Genomic DNA, 22,999 nt, shown 5'->3' on the forward strand with positions numbered 1-22,999 from the left:
CTTTAATGTTGTTGTGAAGGTGTTTAGTGCTTTGGGAAATCCTCTAACTTCCCCCCCCCCCCCCCCGCCACCCACCCACACCCTGCTGCCCCCCCGCTCCCTATTGATGTTGATGTGTTTGCCTCAGCCGGGAGCCTACACTTGCTTATTTATAAAAAGAGAAACAACTGTCCTCACTCAGCAGATATAAGGCAAATTATCATCGCAAGAGGTTTTAGGCCATTTTAAGTGATGTGTTTAATGCTTCAGTCCTCTGTGTTTAATGCTTCCCACCCCGTGTCTCTGGCTGTGCCTGCACTGAACATAAGGTTTTTCAGAACTTACAAAAGTGGATACTTACTCCATTCTAAGTTAGTTTGGAGTAAGTTTTCGCTACCTAAACTTGCAAAACAGGCCTAAGTGGCTGGACACACCTCCTTTTGAAAAAAAAACTGAACTAAAACGAAACTAAACTAATGCACTAGAACTGGAGCAAACTAAATGCCGCGAATTGCGATTTCTAAGATACTCCAAACTAAACTAGTTGCTCCAAAAAAATTGGAGCAACTCAGGCCGAAACTTGGGCCCAAAAAGGCCTCTCCATCTTTCTCCACTCCTTTAATACCCTTCTTAAAGCTAATTTCTTTGACCAAGTCCCCTCCTAATAACTCTTTAGCTCAGCATCTTTTTTTGTCTGAATATGCCTCTGCAAAGCCCCTCGAGACATTTTTCTCATTAAAGGCTCTATATGGATGCAAGTTGCTGTTTTCAGTGTGTGGAATTTCAGAGCCATATTCGAAGCTGACAAATCCGTGCAGTGCTGAGGGAATGCTCCATTGTAAGATGCTCCACCTTTTGGATAAAACATTAAACCAACACCCCAGCCCCCTGCTCAAATGGTCATAAAAGGTCACATAACATTATTCGAAGAGGAATAGTTGGGAATCTCCTCGTATTTTTGCCAATATTCCTGCCTCAACCAACATAACCAAAGAACAGTTTTCTGGTCATTCATTCATTGCTTGTGGGACCTTGCTGTAAACAAATTAGTGCCATGTTTGCCTTCGTAACAGTGACAGTACTTCAGAGATAATCAATTGATTATAAAGCACTTCAGGGTGTCCCAAAGCTCTGATAACATGAATTAAAATGTCTTTAAATACGGCATTCCCAGTAACCAACGGCATATTCTCTCTTGATGCACAGTGATGCTGACCTGATATAATCGTAAATATCGTGCCAGTTTTCTCCTTTGGGCACAAGGAAAGCCATTTCTCGTGGCATTGGGGAAACATCATGCAGCACCAGTCCTGCCCGCTTGGCCTTAAAGACAGTAACACCTGAAAAATACAAATAAAGAATCAGACAGAGAGATGGCACAGTCCAGGTTTGCTCTAGCAGTCTACACATATACTATAGGTCTTTTATTTCACAAACTATAAAACAAGAACCCAGATCTACTGATTTCAGCACATCAACCAACCATAGATATCTAATCTGTTCAACCTCCTCTCTCCAAAAATGTTCAGTGTCACAAGTAGGAAAAGCAAATAACAAAAAAAAAAAAAGAGTACTTCATCTAAGTTAGTATGCAGAATACACAAAATTAAAGCTAAACTTGCAATAAGGTGCTACATCCCAAGGTTTTGAAAGAGATAGTGGATGCATTGGTTGTCATCTTCCAGAACTCCATAGATTCTAGAATGGTTCCACGGATTGGAAGGTAGCAAATGTAACCCCACTATTTAAGAAAGGAGGGAGAGAGAAAACGGGGAACTACAGTTAGCCTGCCATCAGCAGCAGGGAAAATGCTAGAATCTATGAAGGACAGGGTAACAGAGCACTTAGAAAATAATAAAGGATTGGTTAGAGTCAACACAGATTTAAGAAAGGGAAATCATGTTTGACAAATCGGTTACTTTTTTTGAGGTTGCAACTTGCAGAATAGATAAGGGGGAATCAGTGGATGTGGTGTATTTGGATTTTCAAAAGGCATTCGATAAGGTGCCACACAGGAGATTATTAAACACAAATAGGGCTCATGGGATTGGGTGCAATATACTAGCAAGGATCAAGGATTGGTTAACAGACAGAAAACAGAGAGTAGGCAGGAAGAGGGTTGGGAGAGCTTTGATCCCCAATCGAGAGCTCTTTGTATGTGTGGGCAGTGTCATGTATTCAACCAGCATTATAACCCATGTATAATCTGATCTAAGTTGTACACTGAGAGAACAATGACCACTAGGTGGGAGACACTCCTAACCTGGACCTTCAGGTATAAAAGGGGAAGCTCCACCCACCTTCATCACTTGAGTGCTAAGGAATAAAGGACAGGTCACAGACTGACCTCTCAAGCATGGGCCTCATGTGCATTTATACTGTATATTAAGGACGTATTAATGGCGACGAGAAACTGGGATTTAAACCACGCGAGCATGGCCACTAGCAGAACAGACAAGAGGTACTGTGTTAAGGAATGGTTGGGACAGAGATTCAACATTGTTAAAGCAGCACACAGTTCTCCAGGCAGACAAGGGCAATCGGGCATGTCCCAACATGCAGTCGAACCCAGAAGGGGAGTTCGACAGAGACAATGGCAAGTTGAACTGCAATTCACGCCATTGCAAAGGACAATGCGGCCATCAACACCTGTTAATGGCACATTCAAGGACAGTCACAGGGGCAGTCAGGGACGATCGACTGGCAAGGGACATTTTGTTTCCAACAACAGCTCATGTTGGAGGCGTGGAGGCACACACTCAGCCGGAGTTTGCAGAGATGAGCAAAATACCTGCAGAAATGAACGCTGGGGGAAATAGCTGGAAGCTGAAGTTCAGCGAGTTCATGTGGAGCATGTATACAGTTCATACACCAGGACACCACCGATAATGATGAAAGTGCTCCTCAATGGCATCCCAGTATCAATGGAGCAAGACACGGGGGCCAGCCAGTCCCTGATGGGAATGAAACAGTTCGAAAGTTGTGGGCGTCCAAGGCCAGGAGGCCAAAATTATCGCGGATTGACGCACAGCTACGGACTTACACAAAGCAGATCATTCCGGTGCTCGGCAGCGCCACGGTAGTCGTGACCCACAAAGATTCGGTGAACAGGTTGCCACTCTGGATTGTCCCAGGGGACGGTCCCGCACTACTGGGGAGGAGTTGGCTTGCTGTCATGAACTGGAAATGGGGCGATGTCAATGCAATTTTCTCTGTGGAGCGAGTATCATGCTCACAGATCCTGGACAAATTTGACTCATTATTCAACCCGGCATTGGCACTTTCATGGGGGCCAAGGTAGTAATTCACATAAACCAGGACGTCAGGCCAGTACACCACAAGGCCAGAGTGGTGCCGTACATGATGCGGGAAAAGATAAAAGGCGAATTGGACCGCCTGCTGAATTTAGTGACTGGGCGAGCCCGATCGTGCCGGTGCTCAAGGCGGATGGGTCGGTCAGGATATGTGGTGATTACAAGGCCACCATCAATCGGGTGTCACTCCAAGACCAGTACCCGCTACCGAGAGCGGAGGACCTCTTTGCGACGCTATCCGGTGGCAAACTTTTTTCAAAATTGGACCTGACCTCAGCTTACATGACCCAGGAGCTGGCGAGTGAGTCGAAGAGGCCACCATCACGACACACAAGGGGTTGTTTGAGTACAACAGATGTCCGTTCGGGATTCGCTCGGCCGCCGTGATCTTCCAACGAAATATGGAAAGCCTCCTCAAGTCGATTCCAGGGACGGTGGTTTTTCAGGACGACATCCTCATCACGGGTTACGATACTGAAGAACACCTCCACAACCTGGAGGTGCTACGCAGACTGGACCGGGTAGGGCTGCGACTGAAAAAGGCGAAGTGCGTCTTCCGAGCTCCAGAGGTAGAATTCCTGGGGATGAGGGTAGCAACAGGCGGGATCAGCCCTACTGCGTCCAAGACGGAAGCAATCGAGAGAGCACCCAGACCCCGTAACATGACGGAGCTGCGTTCATTCCTGGGGCTCCTGAACTATTTTGGTAACTTTCTTCCCAAATTGAGCACGCTGCTAGAGCTGCTACACGTGCTCCTATGCAAAGGTCGCGAATGGGTCTGGGGGGACAGCCAAGAAAGGGCTTTTAATAGAGCACGCAATTTGTTATGTTCCAACACTCTTAACACTATACGACACATGTAAGAAACTTGTGTTAACGTGCGATGCATCGTCCTATGGTGTCAGGTGTGTGTTGCAGCATGTCAATGTCAAGGGTCAGTTACAGCCGGTAGCTTATGCCTCCAGGAGTCTGTCCCAGGCAGAAAGGGGCTACGGGATGGTAGAAAAGGAGGCGCTCGCATGTGTATATGCTGTAAAGAAAATGCACCAGTACCTGTTTGGCAGGAAATTTGAGCTGGAGACAGATCACAAACCCCTAACGTCCCTTTTGGCCGACAACAAGCCCATAAATGCAAACGCATCGGCCCGCATACAGAGGTGGGCACTCACGTTAGCCGCCTATGACTATACAATTCGGCACAGACCGGGCACCGAAAACTACGCAGATGAACTCAGCAGGCTCCCACTAGCCACCATTGAAGGGGCTACCGAGCATGCTGCTGAGATGGTCATGGCTGTTGAAGCTTTCGGAAGCGAAGGCTCACCCGTGACAGCCCATCAGATTAAAGTCTGGACAAATAGAGACCCGCTATTGTCTCTAGTCAAGAAATGTGTTCTGAATGGGAACTGGGCAGCCACGTACAGGGCATGCCCTGAGGAATTTAAACCATTTCACAGGCGCAGGGATGAACTCTCGATTCAGGCCGATTGCCTACTGTGGGGAAACCGCGTAGTCATGCCCCAGATGGGCAGAGAGGTGTTCATCAGAGAACTCCACAATGAGCACCCGGGCATTGTCATGATGAAGGCAATTGCCAGGTCACACGTTTGGTGGCCAGGGATAGACGCAGATCTGGAACTTTGTGTTCGCAGGTGCAACACGTGTGCCCAGCTGGGCAATGCGCCCAGGGACGCCCCCCCTTAGCCCCTGGCCATGGCCCGCCAAGCCTTGGTCACGCATCGATGTGGACTACGCAGGTCCTTTCATGGGAAAAATGTTTTTGGTTGTAGTAGACGCGGACTCCAAATGGATCGAGTGTGACATTTTAAATTCAAGCACATCCTCTGCCACGGTAGAAAGTCTACGGGCAATGTTCGCCGCCCACGGTCTACCGGACATCTTGGTCAGCAACAATGGCCCGTGCTTCACAAGCACTGAATTCCAGGACTTCATGGCAGGCAATGGAATTAACCATATCAGAATGGCACCATTCAAGCCGGTCTCAAACGGCCAGGCAGAACAAGCAGTGCAGATAATCAAACAGGGGATGCTCAGATTCCAAGGGGGTTCCCTACAAAGGCACTCATCACGCGTTCTGTTGGCCTATAGATCCCGACCACACTCGCTCACAGGGGTTCCACCCGCAGAGCTGCTAATGAAAAGGATGCTCAAAACCTGGCTATCCCTTATACACCCCACCATGAAAGAAATTGTCGAGAGCAGGCGCCAGCCACAATATGACTACCATGACAGGAATGCGAGGGCGCGATGTATTGATGTAAATTATCCTGTTTTTGTCCTCAACTATGCTGCAGGGCCCAAATGGCTCGCAGGCACTGTGATTGCCAAAGAGGGAAATAGGATTCTGGTAGTTAAACTTACCAATGGACAAATCTGCCGCAAACACGTGGATCAAACAAAAAGGAGGTTCAGCAACCCCATCGAAGAAGCAGAGGAAGAACACGATGTAGAGTTCACTCCACCACAGGTGACCGCACACCGGAACCAAAGGGAGGAGAGCCCAGTCACTGTGGGCAGTCTGGATAGGCCTGAGGCACCACAAACAGCAGACACTCAGGCCAGCGGCCAACAACCGGAGCCCCAACTCAGGCTCTCTACAAGAGAGCGTAAACCACGAGAGAGACTCAACCTGTGATCCCAATAAGACTTTGGGGGGGGGGGGGGGGGGGGGGGGAGGTGATGTCATGTATTCAACCAGCATTGTAACCCATGTATAATCTGACCTAAGTTGTACACTATGAGAACTATGACCACTAGGTGAGAGATATTCCTAACCTGGACCTTCAGGTATAAAAGGGCAAGCTCCACACACCTTCATCACTTGAGTGCTAAGGAATAAAGGACAGGTCACAGACTGACCTTCTCTCAAGCCTCGTGTGCATTTATACTGTATAGTAAAGACGTATCAGGCAGGGTGGTCTGATCCATGGGAATAAGCTGAACTTGGGGGAGGCGACAGGAAGCACTTCTGGTCCTACTGGCTCACAAGCAATGATGTAAAGGCACTTAACCTTTTCCCCCAAAACTCTCCTCGCCTCCCTTGAGCTGCTAGGTTTCCCGAAGCCTGGGAAACCCGGCTGGCCAGTGTTAAAACTGCAAAGCAGTTTAAATCAGAGGCTACCAGCCTCATTAAAATATTTAAATGGCCAACCCACCTCCTGGGAGCCGTTTGGCTGCCTGCCCTCTGTCCCGCCTCTGTTAAACCCGTACTTGGTGGGTTGGGTTAGGGTTTGAGTATTTCAAAATTTAAATATCTCACCAGACCCCCAACCCACCTGTTTTTAGGGGTTAAAATTCTCACCAAGTCATCAATATATGATTCAATTTTATTGAAGAAAGTGAGATTGTATCTTCTAAGCTTAACATTCAAATTAGGACTTGGATTTGAGAGAAAGAAAACACTTGTGATTCAGATCAATTCACTTCACACTTACCAATCTGGCTTTACAATAGAGAGAACACCAAGCAGGACTTTGAATAGTGGAGCAAGGTTATGGAAGATGTGATTGAAGAGATAGGTTTTCGAAGAAATGTTTGAAGGCAAAGACAAATACAGCATAACAGATGGATTTACAAAGAAAATTCCAGGTTACAGGAGCATAATGGGTGAAAACTCAGCCATTGACAGTAGAGGTGGAGGAGGAATGCAAAGGAGAAAGTGTAAAAGCTAGGATGTCGTTCTAGAGGAGGTCACAGAGATAAGCTCGGGCAAGACCATGATGGAATTTGAAATCAGTACATTTGGGGACAGGAAGCTACGAAGGTTGGTGAGGAGAAAGGCAACAGGTGAGCAGTATTTAGTATGGGATAGGATTAAGCGACAGAGTTTTGGACAAGCTGGAATTTGTGTGTGGTGAAGCTCCGGATACAAGTGAAGAGGTCATTGGAGAAGTTAACCCTGGAGGCGACAAAGGCATGGAAAAAAGATTCAGCAATAGTGAAGATGAGGTAGGAATGAATGCGGGGCAATCTAGAAGTGGAACTAGACAGTCTTGGTGATGCATAGGATGTGGGGGTGATGGTTAGCTCAGGGTAAAACAAGACACTGATGTCATGCACCGTCGGGTTCAACATAAGTGACACATCTATAGATAGGAGGGTTTCTGTGAGGAGCCAAAAAAGATGATTTCAGACTTACCAACATTAAGCTGGTTAAAGCTTTGGCTTAGCCACAACTCTGTCAGACAAGCAGTTGGATAGCAGTCATGGATTGAGGAAGGTGGCAGAGGGGTAAAGCTGGGTGTCATTAGTAAACACACAGTTGACCATATTCTTAAGAGAAATTCACCCAAGGTCAGGAAAAGAAAGGATGGAGTCTTGGGACATGCCAGATGTAACCATGCAGGAACTGGAGGAGAAGCCATTGCAGGTGATGTGCGGCTATTTCAAAACCATAAGGGAATAATGTCATTTGGGTGGAACAAGAAAGAGAGGCAGTGAAGGAAGATGGTATTCATTTCTTTCATTTTTAAAACAACTATAATTTAGCATGTAATTTTCTGGGAAAGGTATTACAACTAATTCTGTTTATTTACTTTTGCATTATACAAAACAAGGAAAAAATGTGAACTACAAAACAAAATCTGTTCCTAATTTACATGAATGACTTGGATTCAGAAATGCAAAATGGCCAAATTTGAAGATGATATGAAACTAGGAGGGGCAATGGAATCGGAGGATTAAGCTCAGAAACTACAGAATTAGTTTGATAAAATATGTGAGTGGGCAGAAAAATAGGAGACAAAAGTTAATACAGACAAATGAAAAGTACTTTTCATACACAATCTATGAATGGTGTTAAAATAGCTAAGGATGAAGCTGAAAGAAACCATGTCCATGCAATGGAGAGTATTAATCAACAAAACCAACACAATGCTGAACTGCATAACAGAGCTGAAGACAGAGGAAATTGCGACCAAACTATATAAGTGCTCTGGTCAGAACGTACCTTGAGCACCATGTCCCGTTCTGGTTGCGAAGATATAAGGGAGACATTCAAGCAAAGATTACTGCAAACAAAGGTCTGAGTTATGAGGAAAGACTGGAGAAACTTGGGCTTTTCAACTCAAAAAGGAGGCATCTGACGATGATCCTAGAGTTACACTAAATATCTAAGGAAAGAAAAAGGATAATCTAGAATATTACTTTAAATAGTAAGAATAGGACAACTGATGAAAGATAAATTTAGAACCGATTATCATCAGGAAATTCTTCTTTACACACAGATTAGACAACGTGCATCCAGAAAGTGTGGTGAAGGCAAAAACCCTGGAATTATTTAAGAAGCACCTGGATACTGAAAAATGGGGAATTTAGGATATTTTTGGATGGGTAGACTAAGATGAGTCAAATGGCCTTCCTTGTCATTCATTATCTCATGATCCTCAATTTTTGTTTTCTTCATTTATCCCAGTTTCTTTGTGCACAATTCACGAGCCTGACCAAATATTGACCATTTCCACATATATATTGTGCAGTTAGGTCCACTCATTCTGCGAATGTTAAATCACACCAAGTCTATCTCACTTAGTCCCCGATAGCAATGTGATCACTTACTTGGCTCAAATACCAGCTCACTGGTGAAGATATTCTTAACAAACATATTGGAGCAGAGTTTAATACTTTTCAGGTGGCTGTAGTGTCGGTTCAAATAAAAAGATAGAATATATTGAAGGTCCATCATTAGGCAGGTCCACTTCACACCAACGGGGGCAAGGCCCACCAGATCTGTGTAGAGAAGTAAAGGAAAAGATTACGTGCATTACCCCCAAGCAATTAGATCAATACACTTACCTGATAAAATGTGTACCCAGTAGTAACTGTAGACACGATTTATACGTTAAATAACTAATTTTCAATCATCAAAAGAATTGTTATAAATAAAAAAGGATACAAAGGATTCAAGCAAAGAGGTAAAATTAAGTTACTCCTGGAAAGAAAAAACAGGAACATTAACAGCTCACAACCACACCATCTTCTGAAACACAGCTTATAGCGGATATAATTTAACCACATGATCAGATAAACCAGACCAATTGTGCCTGCTTAAACCAAACGCAATTTTTAAAATTTGTTTTCAGGATGTGGGAAATGCTGGCAAAGCCATATTTATTGTCCATCCTATTTATCTTAAGACGTGGGCTACCTTCTTGGTCAATTGATTGGACAATTGAGTGAGTTGATAGGCCACTTCAGAGGGCATGAAGAGTCACATGCAGGCCAGATTGGGTCAGAGTAGCAGGCCTCCTTCTCTGAAAGACACTGGTGAACCAGTGGGTTTTGACAACAATTCAGACAACTTCTCAATTTTTCTGATGCTAGTCCACAAATTACTAGGTTTATTGGATTTAATTTCAAAAGTTGCTATGGTTGGATGCGAACTCACAATCTCTGTGAAGCTAGCCTAGTACAGTACCAAAAACACTACACACTGATACTAACAGCATTAAAAGTAATAAGAACATAAGAATTAGGAACAGGAGTAGGCCATCTAGCCCCTCGAGCCTGCTCCGCCATTCAATAAGATCATGGCTGATCTGGTCGTGGACTCAGCTCCACTTACCCGCCCTCTCTCTGTAACCCTTAATTCCCTTATTGGTTAAAAATCTATCTGTGACTTGAAAACATTCATTGAGCCAGCCTCAACTGCTTCCTTGGGCAGAGAATTCCACAGATTCACAACCCTCTGGGAGAAGAAATTCTTTCTCAACTCGGTTTTAAATTGGCTCCTCCGTATTTTGAGGCTGTGCACCCTAGTTCTCGTCTCCCCCACCAATGGAAACAACCTCTCTGCCTCTATCTTGTCTATCCCTTTCATGATTTTAAATGTTTCTATAAGATCACCCCTCATCCTTCTGAACTCCAAGGAGTAAAGACCCAGTCTACTCAATTTATCATCATAAGGTAACCCCCTCATTTCTGGAATCAGCCTAGTGAATCGTCTCTGTACCCCCTCCAAAGCCAATATATCCTTCCTTAAGTAAGGTGACCAAAACTGCACGCAGTACTCCAGGTGCGGCCTTACCAATACCTTATACAGTTGCAGCAAGACCTCCCTGCTTTTGTACTCCATCCCTCTCGCAATGAAGGCCAACATTCCATTTGCCTTCCTGATTACCTGCTGCACCTGCAAACTAACCTTTTGGGATTCATGCACAAGGACCTAAAAGAGTTTCATGCACAAGGACCCCCAGGTCCCTCTGCACCACAGCATGTTGTAATTTCTCCCCATTCAAATAATATTCCTTTTTACTGTTTTTTTTCCCCCCCCAAGGTGGATGACCTCACACTTTCCGACATTGTATTCCATCTGCCAAACCTTAGCCCATTTGCTTAACCTATCCAAATCTCCTTGCAGCCTCTCGGAGTCCTCTACACAACCCGCTTTCCCACTAATCTTCGTGTCATCTGCAAATTTTGTTGCACTACACTCTGTCCCCTCTTCTAGGTCATCTATGTATATTGTAAACAGTTGTGGTCCCAGCACTGATCCTTGTGGCACACCACTAACCACTGATTTCCAACCAGAAAAGGACCCATTTATCCCGACTCTCTGCTTTCTGTTCGCCAGCCAATTCTCGATCCATGCTAATACATTTCCTCTGACTCCGCGTACCTTTATCTTCTGCAGTAACCTTTTGTGTGGCACCTTATCGAATGCCTTTTGGAAATCTAAATACACCAAATCCATCGGTACACCTCTATCCACCATGCTCGTTATATCCTCAAAGAATTCCAGTAAGTTAGTTAAACATGATTTCCCTTTCATGAATCCATGCTGCGTCTGCTTGATTGCACTATTCCTATCTAGATGTCCCGCTATTTCTTCCTTAAATGATAGTTTCAAGCATTTTCCCACTACAGATATTAAACTAACTGGCCTATAGTTACCTGCCTTTTGCCTGCCCCCTTTTTTAAACAGAGGCGTTACATTAGCTGCTTTCCAATCCGCTGGTACCTCCCCAGAGTCCAGAGAATTTTGGTAGATTATAACGAATGCATCTGCTATAACTTCCGCCATCTCTTTTAATACCCTGGGATGCATTTCATCAGGACCAGGGGACTTGTCTACCTTCAGTCCCATTAGCCTGTCCAGCACTACCCACCTAGTGATAGTGATTGTCTCAAGGTCCTCCCTTCCCACATTCCTGTGGCCTGCAAATTTTGGCATGGTTTTTGTGTCTTCCACTGTGAAGACGGAAGCAAAATAATTGTTTAAGGTCTCAGCCATTTCCACATTTCCCATTATTAAATCCCCCTTCTCATCTTCTAAGGGACCAACATTTACTTTAGTCACTCTTTTCCATTTTATATATCTGTAAAAGCTTTTACTATCTGTTTTTATGTTTTGCGCAAGTTTACCTTCGTAATCTATCTTCCCTTTCTTTAATGTGGAAAAATTGATGTGCATTACTCTGAAGCCCTACAGCCACCATCTCCTCAGCGACTCAAAATTTCCCTGCATGCTGAGATCACTGAGAATAGCGTGGATTCTGTATGAATGCGAGCCTGAATTCAGTAAGGATGGCCATGGCCTCATGTTTCTCCAGGGAGTGGTACCAAAACACGTGAGCCTCTGTAAAGTAGCTCACTGGTTTAGGAAAGTCAAATGGATGCTGTAAAATTATGAATATTTAATGTTATCCAAGTTATTGGAAAGAATCAAAGAATGAATGTGATCATGCGACATGTAAACATCACAACAAATCATTAAGCTTGGACTACAATCTGTCCTTTCAGCAGTTTGCCAAAAAAGGTGCGATGAGAAGGATCCAGACATTAGTTTTCCCAAGGGCAGCACCAGTTAATCTGCTTTGTCTGCACCATGTAGCGAAGCAAACATGAAAAAATTAAATAAACCAACATAAAACATGGAAACAAAACGAGTATGAATAAAAAGGAGCAGCTTGTTCAATCAACTGAAATAAACACAGCCACAAGGCAGCAGATTTGAGAGTACCAACAAGCTCTGTAATAGTGTGATGGGACACAGGTCCATCCCTGCAATTTCACACCTCAGAGTTCCTGACCTTGGCTGTACCACCAGGAGAAGACGCAAAGTGCAGGCCAGGTGCTTTTCCACAGGGACAAAGAAAAGGGGTATAAACACAAGAGTGGTCCATTCTCGATGCTCTCAAGCTGCTCAAGACTCTCAGTGACAGATCTGAAAATGAGCTGAAGAATGTTGTGTGCAAGAGGTATCAAAAAGCAAGTGAGGAAAAACAGTGTCAGAATGTAACCCATAGCCGACAAAATAAAAATCAGTATAGGCCCTCATGGGCACTTCAGATTTGTTTAATTTGAAGTCATATTTGTGAAGGAAGATTTTGGATTTTGGACACTTCTGTTTCGACATGTTCTACTCGTACTAACATTTTTATAGAGACACAGTCATAAGAAGATCTTGGACATTGGACTGTTCTAGTACTGTGTATAGTAGTTACAAAGCAAAATGTGAAAACAACATAAAAATACAGTACACAATGTTCTGGGCAGTTTACTTGCAGAACCACAGATAAATTAGTACTGTTTTTTTCCCCCCAAAGATGGGCAATTGAGGAACTTGTATAATAAAAGAATAGCAAGCATAAGAACACTTCCTAGCATACCTTGCTTTGCAGACTTTGCAGTGGCATTATACACGGAGCCTTTTACTGCACCACAAACAAAGGGGAACTGGAGCCACGTGGCTGTGGATTTGAACTCTTTGAAGAGGTTGGAGAATGAAATCCGAATGACTTGACTATCCTGGAGAGAAATACATTTAACAATTCAGAAATACTTCATAGAATGATTAATTGAAAAAGTATAGTACTTAAAGAACAGAACTTTTTAAAAAAAATTTTGACCAGGAAGCCCAATTTTTGTTCCATTAAGTTCATTGTATACCAGATTTCCATCATTCACCAATTTTGTAATCTCTTCAAAAATTCAATCATGTAGGTGATACAGAATGTCCTTTTCCAGAAACTATGCTGGGATTCAACAATAAGCTCTGCTCTTCCGAGATCAGGGTGTCAAATTCAATTTACATGATGGAAATGCCTGTCAGGGTTCCCGATCTTAAATATATCCAGCGACCACTGCTGGATAGTGTGCATGTGTGGAGAACAGTTGTGAACAGAACTGGTTCAGCTGTGATGGTCCCCTAAATTAGCCTCCTAAAAATCTATATGCAGGCTCATACTTGAAGACTGCCCACATGGGACTGTTACCAAAGGACCAACACCACCAGCCATGAAACAGTAACACAGCATAAAGAAGAAGGGTAAAGAGAGAGACTAGGACGTAAAAAAAGAGTTTTGAATAACTCACAGCAAATATCATCAATCTTCAAACGTATTTAAAAAGCTGACTGATTTGAGTGGGGTATAATAGCAGTTGAAGGGATTTGGGAGTTTGTTAGCAATTTTAGGCAAATCTATAGCTTCCACAGCTCCAAACGACACTGAGCATTAATAGTTTTCCACTGGGTCTAGATGCCCATTTTGCTTCATTACCACAAGAAACAATTACTGCTTTGATCATTGTTTTATTTGTAAAACTATGCAGTTTAATTGGTTGAATGATTTTAGTGAACATTGCAGCTTTTTATCTATTAACATTAATACAGACTTTTCAGTAACTATATCATTCTAGCGTTGAAAAAAAGTCATGCCAACGAATGTACAATACTCCGAGGGCACTAATCATCACATACCTCAGTGACTGCATCAAAGTGAACTACAAAGTATTTGGATACAATTGGTTTGAAGAGGAGGTAGAGGTAGCGGCCAACTAGTCCAAGAGACTGGGTGCTAACTTTTGGTAACTGAATGTAGTTCCCAGCAGGAATTGATCCTCGGATACGATACACTGTGCACTTCAGGGTTTTATCCTTACAAACAAAGAATCCAGAATAAACATCCATCAATTAACTGTGCAAGCTCAAGATTAACTCCTTAAACTACCTGCAATTACAGTTGCAATCATTTCTCCACTACCATACACAGAATTTATTAACTGTTCCTCAATTTAAGCACATTACTATGGCTGAAAGTTGATCAACCTTTATGGAACAATAATTTTGTTCCCCGTGTTGTCCAGTAAATGAAATTAACAACCAAGTCATTATGCACAAAGGATAATTCAAAATCTTTAAACAAAAAACACATGAAGCACTAACACAGAGCACTATATCATCTGGAAAACAGGTTCAATTACCAATTTTGTACCCTGATATCTGTGATTTCTCCAACAGCAAAATTCTAGTCTCTGGCAATGTTCACTCTAATTTATTTTTGGTGCCCAGTCCCTTTAAATTTGCTGTGCAGCCGCGCATACGCTGTATATTTTCCCACCGCAGCAGCTGGCGAGCGGCCTGTGCAGGATCTCCCGATTAGTGCGTAGCCGCACACCTTAGGGGGAACATTGGTCTCTGATAGAGGTGACAGACGAAGGCCAAAAACTTAATCAGCAAAGAAAGAAAAATTGGCGGGCAAGGTACACCGGAATATCTCTGTACATCCACTAGCAATGAGTTACAGATTAATCACCTGTACATTCTTTCAGACAGAAATAGAGATCTAAATAGGGGGAAGGAAAAAGTCAGCCGAAACTCCTACTCCTGATTGTCCATCCAATTACTCCTATTGGAAAGTACAAGGACTGAGCCTGGCTGCAATGTTTACCCATGAATGAATAGCCTATGACATTTAGGCCTGATTTTAACTGCCGCCGCCTGTGGTTGCGTAGGAGGAGCAGTTAAAATGAAGCCAGCCATTTATCGCTCTGATCCCTCCATTTCCCGATCTTAGCCTGCTCTTTTGAGCAGGCAAACCTGACACCCACAAGACAGCAGCGGGTTATTTTAAAAATATGCAGATCTGAGCTCAATTATGTCATCATGACCTGATCTGTTGTTTTAAAAGGAGGCCTGAGCAGGGGAGCAATGACAGCTTCCCAGTCAGACAAGATTTGCTGAGAGCCACATCGTGGAACAGAAGAAGCCCAGCAGGTAAGTGTGAAAATTTTTATTTTAGGTTTTCTTGTGGGCCAGGAGGGGCAGAAGTGCTCCTCCAGGCATCACAAGGAAGCCTTGGGCCTCCTTTGCCCTGGACTCCCCTACCTCCCCCGCCCCCGCCAAATGGCGGCCAGAACTCCCCTCCCCTATAACTGTGCCAGGGACCATTGCCCCGGTCCCACGGCCTCCTGCAGCATAATTCCCGCTCCCGCACACCGACCAGGTAATGGACTTGGCCAGGTTCAGACAGGAGTTGGAGAAACTTTATTCAAATGAAGATCGACCGGGCCTCCACGTCCTCAGACTTCCCGGGTGTCGCCTCCCGCTTTAGGGCTCGCACGCACCGTGCCCATTCCCCACTTTAAAATCGGGACCTTACTGTCTCAAATCACACATAAAAACAGTCACTGAGAAAAAGTACTCGAGGGCTTCTGGCATCTGTGGAATTAGACCTTCAAGGAGAAGGCAAGATGTCTTAAAAAGGAAAACAAACAGTACCATAACAGCTGTGACATCCCCTTCTTTTGTTGATTTCTTCCATTCTTCCAATTTGAAGTGTTTGAAGATGTTCACATACGGACGCTGCCACACAGACTCTGAAACAGATTCAAAATAAAAGATACAACAAGCATAAGCACAACTCAACAAAATAAAACCAAAGTGCGCACACTTTAGATGGGCTAAGCTGCCAATGAAGTTCATTTATAATATGGCAAGTTAAACCAACGTTTCATTTTAGCTAAAATGTTCAGTAATTTCCCTACAGAGTTCTACGCCACAGGCAGGTTACATCTGTCAGGCATCAATCAAAGCAAGCATTTGCCCAACAGGACAATGGGGAGAATAATGCACCACTGGGGAAAGTAGGGAAAAAAACATTAACATTACAGGGAATATCCTGGGGCATCTTTGTAAGAGTGGGTACCATGACTTCAGAACAGCAAACCTACCGCTGGAAATAACACGACAAGCTGTAAAATTTGCATTCACAGAAAACTGCAGGGTCAATACAACCAGATGTTCTTGTGTTTGTTGAGCGTCACTGGCATATCTGGAAATAGGTCCCCAGCCAATCCTTCTGGCTGTCTAGGTGCAGTGCATGGGAGAACGATGGAAGAGGGGAACGGGCAGCAAAACTAAAATTACAATAAAATGCACAAAAGATAAAATACATCGGCTCCATAGAAGGCACAGAAGTAAAGTTATTATCTCGGAGCCAACAGATCAAGAAAATCTTACAGTTCAATCCCTAGTCCATGCTAAATTAGCTGATCTCAGCTAGGGTATTGATAGGAGTATCATGGTTGGCTGCAGCACCCTTGCATTAGGCCGGGGGGGAAAATTCAGCCAGAGTCCCTGGTACACTCATAATAAAGGATGAAACGGAGTACTGTGTACAATGAGCAAGTGTGACCATAGCTCCTTTAATAAGACTCCAGAGTGCAGGTACCTCATGGGTGGCCTGCTTATATACTGTGCTCCCAAGGGATGCTGAGATCCCTTGGGACTCCCAACAGGTGGGCCCTCTGGTGGTCAGGTGTCATGCAGGTTACACAGGGTTAAATACCTTACAGTCCCCACTTTAGACTGTTATACAGTTGCACCTGATGGAACTGTGCACGATCGGATAACAGGAAAGAACAGGATTGGGCTCGACAGTGAAGTCCTGTGCAGGTGAATGACCACCATTACGGTCAAGACTCACACACAAATACAGTAAAGAAAATACATTTATATAGCACCTTTCGCAGCCACCAGAGGTCCCAAAGCGCTTTTAATGTCTCATCTGAAAGACGGCATTTTTGACAGTGCAACATTCCATCAGTACTGTGCTGAAGTGTCAGCCTAGATTTGCGCTCAAGTCTCTGGAGTGGGACCTGAACCTGCATCCTTCTGACTCAGGTGAGTGTGTTACCCACTGAGCTACAGCTGGCACTTAATGCTAACACAATGCTGGCAAAGCCACATTTACTGCCCATCCCTGGATGCTCAGAGAAGGTGGATGTGATGGTGCCTTCTCGTTAAATCTCGTCAGTCATTGTGGAGATGATATTCCCACGTGAGCAAGGTAACAAGGTGAGCAAGGTGACCAGTACCTGTGGAACTGCGCTCCAGAAAGCGAAAACGTGAGTCCCGAAAGCTGTGTTGCCTGCCCGGTGCCAGAGGTAAGGACATCTCCTCAGGGCTGCAGAGGAACTTGGAGTGGGAGAGGGAAGATCCAGTTGTCATGGTCTACGTGGGTACCAATGACATAGATAGGACAAAGAAAGATGTTCTGCTGAGAGAGTATGAGCAGCTAGGGGCCAAATTAAAAAGCAGAACCACAAAGGTAATAATCTCTGAATTATTACCTGAGCCACGAACAAATTTGCATAGGGTAAATAAGATCATCGAGTTGAACACGTGGCTCAAAGACTGGTGTGGGAGAAATGGGTTTTGATTCGTGGTACACTGGCACCAATACTGGGATAAGAGGGAGCTGTTCCATTTGGGCAGGCTCCACTTAAACCATGCTGGGACTAGGGTCCTGGCGATTCAAATAACGGGTTGTAGAGAGGGCTTTAAACTAATTAGTGGGGGGGGGGGGGATTCAGGTGAGCAAAAATGTAAAAAGTGAAATAACAAGGCGAAGGCAATAGATCAGGGTAGCACTGGGGGAAATAAAAACCAGAGCGTGCCAGGAAGGGATGTGAATCAGAAAGTGGGGTCAAAGCAGGTAAAAATGGTAAAAAAAACAAATTTAAAAGTCCTTTATCTGAATGCACGTAGCATTCGTAACAAAATAGACGAGTTGACGGCACAAATAGATACAAATGGGTATAGAAACATAGAAACATAGAAAATAGGTGCAGGAGCAGGCCATTCAGCCCTTCTAGCCTGCACCGCCATTCAATGAGTTCATGGCTGAACATGAAACCTCAGTACCCACTTCCTGCTTTCTCGCCATACCCCTTGATCCCCCGAGTAGTAAGCACTTCATCTAACTCCCTTTTGAATACATTTAGTGAATTGGCCCCAACCACTTTCTGTGCAGAGAATTCCACAGGTTCACCACTCTCTGGGTGAAGAAGTCTCTCCTCATCTCGGTCCTAAATGGCTTACCCCTTATCCTTAGACTGTGACCCCTGGTTCTGGACTTCCCCAACATTGGGAACATTCTTCCTGCATCTAACCTGTCTAAACCCATCAGGATTTTAAACGTTTCTATGAGGTCCCCTCTCATTCTTCTGAACTCCAGTGAATACAAGCCCAGTTGATCCAGTCTTTCTTGATAGGTCAGTCCCACTATCCCGGGAATCAGTCTGGTGAATCTTCGCTGCACTCCCTCAATAGCAAGAATGTCCTTCCTCAAGTTAGGAGACCAAAATTGTACACAATACTCCAGGTGTGGCCTCACCAAGGCCCTGTACAACTGTAGTAACACCTCCCTGCCCCTGTACTCAAATCCCCTCGCTATGAAGGCCAACATGCCATTTGCTTTCTTAACCACCTGCTGTACCTGCATGCCAACCTTCAATGACTGATGTACCAGGACACCCAGGTCTCGTTGCACCTTCCCTTTTCCTAATCTGTCACCATTCAGATAATAGTCTGTCTCTCTGTTTTTACCACCAAAGTGGATAACCTCACATTTATCCACATTATACTTCATCTGCCATGCATTTGCCCACTCACCTAACCTATCCAAGTCGCTCTGCAGCCTCACAGCATCCTCCTCGCAGCTCACACTGCCACCCAACTTAGTGTCATCCGCAAATTTGGAGATACTACATTTAATCCCCTCGTCTAAATCATTAATGTACAATGTAAACAGCTGGGGCCCCAGCACAGAACCTTGCGGTACCCCACTAGTCACTACCTGCCATTCTGAAAAGTACCCATTTACTCCTACTCTTTGCTTCCTGTCTGACAACCAGTTCTCAATCCACGTCAGCACACTATCCCCAATCCCATGTGCTTTAACTTTGCACATTAATCTCTTGTGTGGGACCTTGTCGAAAGCCTTCTGAAAGTCCAAATATACCTTATCAACTGGTTCTCCTTTGTCCACTTTACTGGAAACATCCTCAAAAAATTCCAGAAGATTTGTCAAACATGATTTCCCCTTCACAAATCCATGCTGACTTGGACCTATCATGTCACCATTTTCCAAATGCGCTGCTATGACATCCTTAATAATTGATTCCATCACTTTACCCACTACTGAGGTCAGGCTGACCGGTCTATAATTCCCTGTTTTCTCTCTCCCTCCTTTTTAAAAAGTGGGGTTACATTGGCTACCCTCCACTCGATAGAAACTGATCCAGAGTCAATGGAATGTTGGAAAATGACTGTCAATGCATCCGCTATTTCCAAGGCCACCTCCTTAAGTACTCTGGGATGCAGTCCATCAGGCCCTGGGGATTTATCGGCCTTCAATCCCATCAATTTCCCCAACACAATTTCCCGACTAATAAAGATTTCCCTCAGTTCCTCCTCCCTACTAGACCCTCTGACCCCTTTTATATCCGGAAGGTTGTTTGTGTCCTCCTTAGTGAATACTGAACCAAAGTACTTGTTCAATTGGTCTGCCATTTCTTTGTTCCCCGTTATGACTTCCCCTGATTCTGACTGCAGGGGACCTACGTTTGTCTTTACTAACCTTTTTCTCTTTACATACCTATAGAAACTTTTGCAATCCGCCTTAATGTTCCCTGCAAGCTTCTTCTCGTATTCTATTTTCCCTGCCCTAATCAAACCCTTTGTCCTCCTCTGCTGAGTTCTAAATTTCTCCCAGTCCCCAGCTATTTCTGGCCAATTTGTATGCCACTTCCTTGGCTTTAATACTATCCCTGATTTCCCTTGATAGCCACGGTTGAGCCACCTTCCCTTTTTTATTTTTACGCCAGACAGGAATGTACAATTGTTGTAATTCATTCATGCGGTCTCTAAATGTCTGCCATTGCCCATCCACAGTCAACCCCTTAAGTATCATTCGCCAATCTATCCTAGCCAATTCACGCCTCATACCTTCAAAGTTACCCTTCTTTAAGTTCTGGACCATGGTCTCTGAATTAACTGTATCATTCTCCATCCTAATGCAGAATTCCACCATATTATGGTCACTCTTCCCCAAGGGGCCTCGCACAATGAGATTGCTAATTAGTCCTCTCTCATTACACAACACCCAGTCTAAGATGGCCTCCCCCCTAGTTGGTTCCTCGACATATTGGTCTAGAAAACCATCCCTTATGCACTCCAGGAAATCCTCCTCCACCGTATTGCTTCCAGTTTGGCTAGCTCAATCTATGTGTATATTAAAGTCACCCATTATAACTGCTGCACCTTTGTTGCATGCACCCCTAATTTCCTGTTTGATGCCCTCCCCAACATCACTACTACTGTTTGAAGGTCTGTACACAACTCCCACTAACGTTTTTTGCCCTTTGGTGTTCTGCAGCTCTACCCATATAGATTCCACATCATCCAAGCTAATGTCTTTCCTAACTATTGCATTAATCTCCTCTTTAACCAGCAATGCTACCCCACCTCCTTTTCCTTTTATTCTATCCTTCCTGAATGTTGAATACCCCTGGATGTTGAGTTCCCAGCCCTGATCATCCTGGAGCCACGTCTCCGTAATCCCAATCACATCATATTTGTTAACATCTATTTGCACAGTTAATTCATCCACCTTATTGCGGATACTCCTTGCATTAAGACACAAAGCCTTCAGGCTTGCTTTTTTAAAACCCTTTGTCCTTTTAGAATTCTGCCGCACAGTGGCCCTTCCTGTTCCCCGCCCCGGGCCTCTCCGCCCCCCACCCCCCCCCCCATCTCCCCTCCGTCTCCTGCCTCTGCCTCCCTTTTGTCTCCCTGCATTGGTTCCCATCCCCCTGCCATATTAGTTTAACTCCTCCCCAACAGCACTAGCAAACACTCCCCCTAGGACATTGGTTCCGGTCCTGCCCAGGTGCAGACCGTCCGGTTTGTCCTGGTCCCACCTCCCCCAGAACCGGTTCAATGCCCCAGGAATTTGAATCCCTCCCTGCTGCACCACTGCTCAAGCCACGTATTCATCTGCGCTATCCTGCGATTCCTACTCTGACTAGCACGTGGCACTGGTAGCAATCCCGAGATTACTACTTTTGAGGTCCGACTTTTTAATTTAGCTCCTAGCTCCTTAAATTCGTTTCGTAGGACCTCATCCCTTTTTTTAACCTATGTCGTTGGTACTAATGTGCACCACGACAACTGGCTGTTCTCCCTCCCATTTCAGAATGTCCTGCACCCGCTCCGAGACATCCTTGACCCTTGCACCAGGGAGGCAACATACCATCCTGGAGTCTCAGTTGCGGCCGCAGAAACGCCTATCTATTCCCATCACAATTGAATCCCCTATCACTATCGCGCTCCCACTCTTTTTCTTGCCCTCCTGTGCAGCAGCGCCAGCCACGGTGCCATGAACTTGTCTGCTGCTGCCCTCCCCCGATGAGTCATCCCCCCCAACAGTACTCAAAACGGTGTATCTGTTTTGCAGGGGGATGACCACAGGGGACCCCTGCACTACCTTCCTTGCACTGCTCTTCCTGCTGGTCTTCCATTCCCTATCTGGCTGTGGACCCTTCTCCTGCGGTAAGACCAACTCACTACACGTAATACTCACGTCATTCTCAGCATCGTGGATGCTCCAGAGTGAATCCACCCTCAGCTCCAATTCCGTAACGCGGACCGTCAGGAGCTCGAGGCGGACACACTTCTCACACACGTAGGCGTCAAGTTCCCACATGGCACAGGAGGAGCATATCACGTGACCGATCTCTCCTGCCATGCCTTAACCCTTAGATACCATTAAGTATGATCTGATAGCCATTACAGAGACGTGGTTGCAAGGTGACCAGGACTAGGGACTAAATATTCAGGGGTATTGGACAATTCGGAAAGCAGACAGAAAGGAAAAGGAGGTGGGGTAGCACTGGTAATAAAAGGATGGGATCAGTGCGTTAGTGAGAAATTATATTGGCTCAGAGGATCAAGATGTTGAATCAGTTTGGGTGGCGATAAGGAATAATAAGGGGAAAAAGTCATTGGTGGACATAGACTATAAGCTCCCTAACAGTAGCTACACTGTTGGACGGAGTATAAATCAAGAAATAATGGAGGCTTGTAATAAAGGAACGGCAATAATCATGGGCGATTTTAACCTTCATATTGATTGGACAAAGCAAATTAGCCAGGGTATCCTTGAGGAAGCGTTATTAGAGCATATCCGGGATAGTTTTCTTGAACAGTATGTTGCGAAACCAACCAGGGAGCAGGCTATCTTAGATCTGGTACTGTGTAATAAGGCAGGATTAAAAAATGATCTCCTAGTAAAGGATCCTCTAGGACTGAGTGACAATAACATGGTTGAATTTCAAAGTCAGTTGGAGGGTGAGAAAGTTGGTTCTCAAACCAGAGTCCTAAGCTTAAATAAAGGAGACTACAAAGGTATGAGGGCAAAGTTGGCTAAAGTGGACAGGGAAAATAGATTAAAGTATGGGATGGTTGATGAGCAGTGGCAGACATTTAAGGAGATATTTCATAGGGAGGGTATCAAATTGAAAGCAAAGGCATACAATGTGGCCAAGACTAGTGGGAGGCCAGAGGATTGGGAAACTTTTAAAAGCCAGCAAAGACTAAAAGAATGATAAAGAGAAAGAGA

The 22,999-nt window shown here is 44.7% G+C and overlaps 1 protein-coding gene across 1 annotated transcript in view; it reads right to left on the bottom strand.

Annotated features, from left to right (window-relative positions):
* Nucleotides 1–22,999, bottom strand: part of wdr90 (WD repeat domain 90) — a 109,886-nt gene that overhangs the window by 82,087 nt on the left and 4,800 nt on the right. The window contains exons 3-7 of the mRNA XM_070901756.1: nucleotides 15,814–15,911; nucleotides 14,014–14,190; nucleotides 12,923–13,061; nucleotides 8,871–9,041; nucleotides 1,196–1,319 (exon numbers count right to left, since the gene is read on the bottom strand). Of these exons, the coding sequence (XP_070757857.1) occupies nucleotides 1,196–1,319; nucleotides 8,871–9,041; nucleotides 12,923–13,061; nucleotides 14,014–14,190; nucleotides 15,814–15,911 (709 nt within the window). The remainder of the gene's footprint in view (nucleotides 1–1,195; nucleotides 1,320–8,870; nucleotides 9,042–12,922; nucleotides 13,062–14,013; nucleotides 14,191–15,813; nucleotides 15,912–22,999) is intronic.

Source organism: Pristiophorus japonicus, chromosome 15 (assembly GCF_044704955.1).
Source record: "Pristiophorus japonicus isolate sPriJap1 chromosome 15, sPriJap1.hap1, whole genome shotgun sequence".
Taxonomy (NCBI): Eukaryota; Metazoa; Chordata; class Chondrichthyes; family Pristiophoridae; genus Pristiophorus; species Pristiophorus japonicus.